The sequence below is a fragment of the Halyomorpha halys genome, unplaced genomic scaffold (assembly GCF_000696795.3).
Source record: "Halyomorpha halys isolate HHAL.00 unplaced genomic scaffold, Hhal_1.1 Scaffold766.1, whole genome shotgun sequence".
Lineage (NCBI taxonomy): Eukaryota > Metazoa > Arthropoda > Insecta > Hemiptera > Pentatomidae > Halyomorpha > Halyomorpha halys.
In genome coordinates, this window is record NW_027111507.1 from 157,333 (window position 1) to 160,288 (window position 2,956).

The window sequence follows — 2,956 nt, forward strand, 5'->3', positions numbered from 1 at the left end:
TGTTGTCTTTTTGTTTTTATAGCCCTGATGAAGACCTGAAAATCAATTCGAAACGTCAGCATAAATAATTATTTTTTTGTTTATTTATGTTGTTTCTTTGCTGACCGCACCCCCCAACCATCTTCTCCAATCAGTAATCTACGGTCAACTATCTACACCTCATTATTATTATTATTGGCGCTACAGACCATGGAGGTCCAAGGGCATCAATTTTTTAGACCATAGCACATTTTATATATCTATCAAGATGTTAATAAAACAACTCAATAAAACAAATTAAAGTAATATGTTGTTCATTTATATGTATTTAATGACCCACAATCACCAAAAAAAAAAACTTTTCTGCCTTCTTAATATTATTCTATGAAATTGCTTGTTATTGCCTTGAAATGAGTTGTATTTTTTCTGCTGAATTATGCATTCCTTCTGAATGGTATCCTTATTTTACATGCTTTTGCAAAATTAAAGTATTAACTTCTCTATAAGACTTAACAGTGATTTGGTTAATTATGTTGAATTAAAAGTAATTTTCTATTTTATAATCATTAATAAATATTTCGTTTAATACTAATAAGAATTTTAACTTAGATTTCTCAGAGTTATAATTTTGTCAATTTTATTTTTTGTGATCAATATAATTGGTTGGTGATTGATTTATAAATTACCTATGAAATATTAAATATGCTTTAAAATCTTATTGTTTATACCAAAGGTTAGAAAATTTGTTCAGGACTTTCAATAGAATTATTTTACTAAGTATTTTTTTTATTTCTAAATTAACCTGGCAATTTGATACATAGTCTAATTACTTTTGGTGTATTTGAAAGTGTATTAATGTCAGAAGATGGCTGTTTAATAATGATAAATTATTACAATTACAAATAAAATCACACTCAATGAATTATCTTTAAATTTATTTATGAGTTTTTAATGAAACTTATATTTAACAAAAACACTTTTTTCTGTTGGTAGTTAAAAGGTTTCTTTTGCTTGTTAATATGTTATATGTTTCTTACATTGCCATTATTTGCATTTTCAGAGATCTTGGACAGCATATTAGGGACCAAATCAAAATTACCTTTACAAGACCTGATTCTCCAGATTGTGAAAATGAAGAGGGTTGTTTGAAAATTTATGAATCTTTGAATAGGATTGCTGACAATCAGTATAAGAAAGCATATGATAGGTTAGTTAATTCTTCAGCTACGGGTCTTACGGCTGAACAATGTAGGGGTGTTCTATCAGATGACTTTTTAAGTTATTTAAAAGAAGAAAACTCCAGTTTTTTGTCAAAAGTTTTAAATAGACATTATGGATCTTCTAAAAATCTGGAAAAACAATAAAATTCCATTTCAGAATGTTAGGTTGATCCATACTCCTGTTATGGTTAAGGAAGTTTTATCTTATTTAAGCCCTTATAAAAATAATTTATTTATTGATATGACATTTGGTTCTGGAGGGCACACCAAAGCTTTATTAAAAGCTGTGCCCTCATTGAGAGTTATATGTTTGGATCGTGATCCATCTGCTTATTCTAATTCAGTTGAACTCTCTAAGGAATTCCCAAATCAGATTATTCCTTGTCTAGGTAGATTCAGTGAATTACCACAAATATTAAACAACTTAAATATAAATAAAAATTCAGTGGATGGTATCTTGTTCGATTTTGGTTGCTCATCAGATCAACTAGATATTGCTAAAAGAGGTTTTTCTTTGAGTAAAAGTGGGCCTTTGGATATGCGAATGGATGGAAATAGGTTTCCTGATCAACCTACTGCTTTGGATGTTTTATTAAAGGCTGATGAACATGATCTGTACAAAATATTTAAAATTTATGGTGAAGAAAAACTTGCTAAGAAGGTTGCAAGAGCAATAGTTGAGTCTAGATACTCTTTTAGAGAAATAAAAACCACTCATGATTTAGCTGCAATAGTCGAACACATTAGTTCTTCTGACCACAGATTGGACAAATTACAGCGACCTTCTCATGTTGCTACTAAAATTTTTCAAGCTTTGCGAATTTTTGTAAACAATGAATTAAATGAGATAAATTATGGAATGGTATTAGCTGACTGGTATTTAAAGTTGAATGGGAGGATAGTAACAATATCATTTCATTCTCTTGAAGACAGAATTGTTAAAAGGCATTTGACTGGTTCCCATGATACTGATGCTGGTGAAGTATCCTTGAAATATGTAAGCTATTCAAAGTGTTTTGATAAAACAGATATTAATGAAATAAAACAGACTAACTGGTTATTGACTACTAAACATGTTGTTTTACCATCCAAAGCAGAAGTTGACAGTAACCCTCGAAGCCGTTCCGCCAAACTGAGGGCGGCTATAAAAATAAAATAATTACATCATATATGTAATGTTTTAACAAACAGCACTTAATAACTTATTATTTACTTTTTAAAAGTTTATTTATTATTGTAAAACATTTACAATGTTTCAGAACACTAGATGTATCAGATAATTTAGTCCTTCCTTCATCTTTCTTTTCTGTTGTAATGTTGCCAGTTCATGTTTGTTGCTAAAATCAAATAAATCATTTGTGTAGTTTTGATTATTTAATAAATGTTATTTTGTTAAATTATGTGCATTATTATTACCTAGAATTATTCCTTTGTTTTGCAAGTTTGCATGTATGATCATTGGAAAATACTTCAACTAAATATTATAATAAAATTAAAATCCACTCTATAACTGATAGTACTATTTTCTTTTTTAAATAAATGAATCAAATTATTTTATAAATCAATAACGTAGTTGAAAATTGTTGCTTTTTCACTGTAATGGGTGAACACTTGGGTGGTCTTCAAATGAAGGTAAAATAAAATTTATATTTTCTTTGGAACACCCGGCAATCTACTCTGCAAAAAAATTACTGTATTTTTTTAAACTGAATTTTAGATTTGCCACCACCACTTAAAGTGTATTTTTTTTTTTTAAG

The 2,956-nt window shown here is 28.5% G+C and overlaps 1 protein-coding gene across 3 annotated transcripts in view; it reads left to right on the forward strand.

The window, feature by feature from the left end:
* The window catches only part of LOC106686035 (probable methyltransferase-like protein 15 homolog), a 5,534-nt gene extending 2,938 nt beyond the window's left edge, over positions 1–2,596 (forward strand). The window contains exon 2 of one of the 3 annotated variants that reach the window (XR_010843977.1): positions 23–285. Coding sequence is in view for 1 of the 3 variants with exons in the window: in XM_014429117.3 (XP_014284603.1) it covers positions 1,312–2,358 (1,047 nt within the window). In the remaining 2 variants the exon portion in view is untranslated. Of the gene's footprint in view, positions 1–22; positions 286–1,039 lie in introns of those variants that run through there. The other 2 variants (XR_010843976.1, XM_014429117.3) reach the window with 2 other exon arrangements.
* Positions 2,597–2,956: the final 360 nt, after the last annotated feature.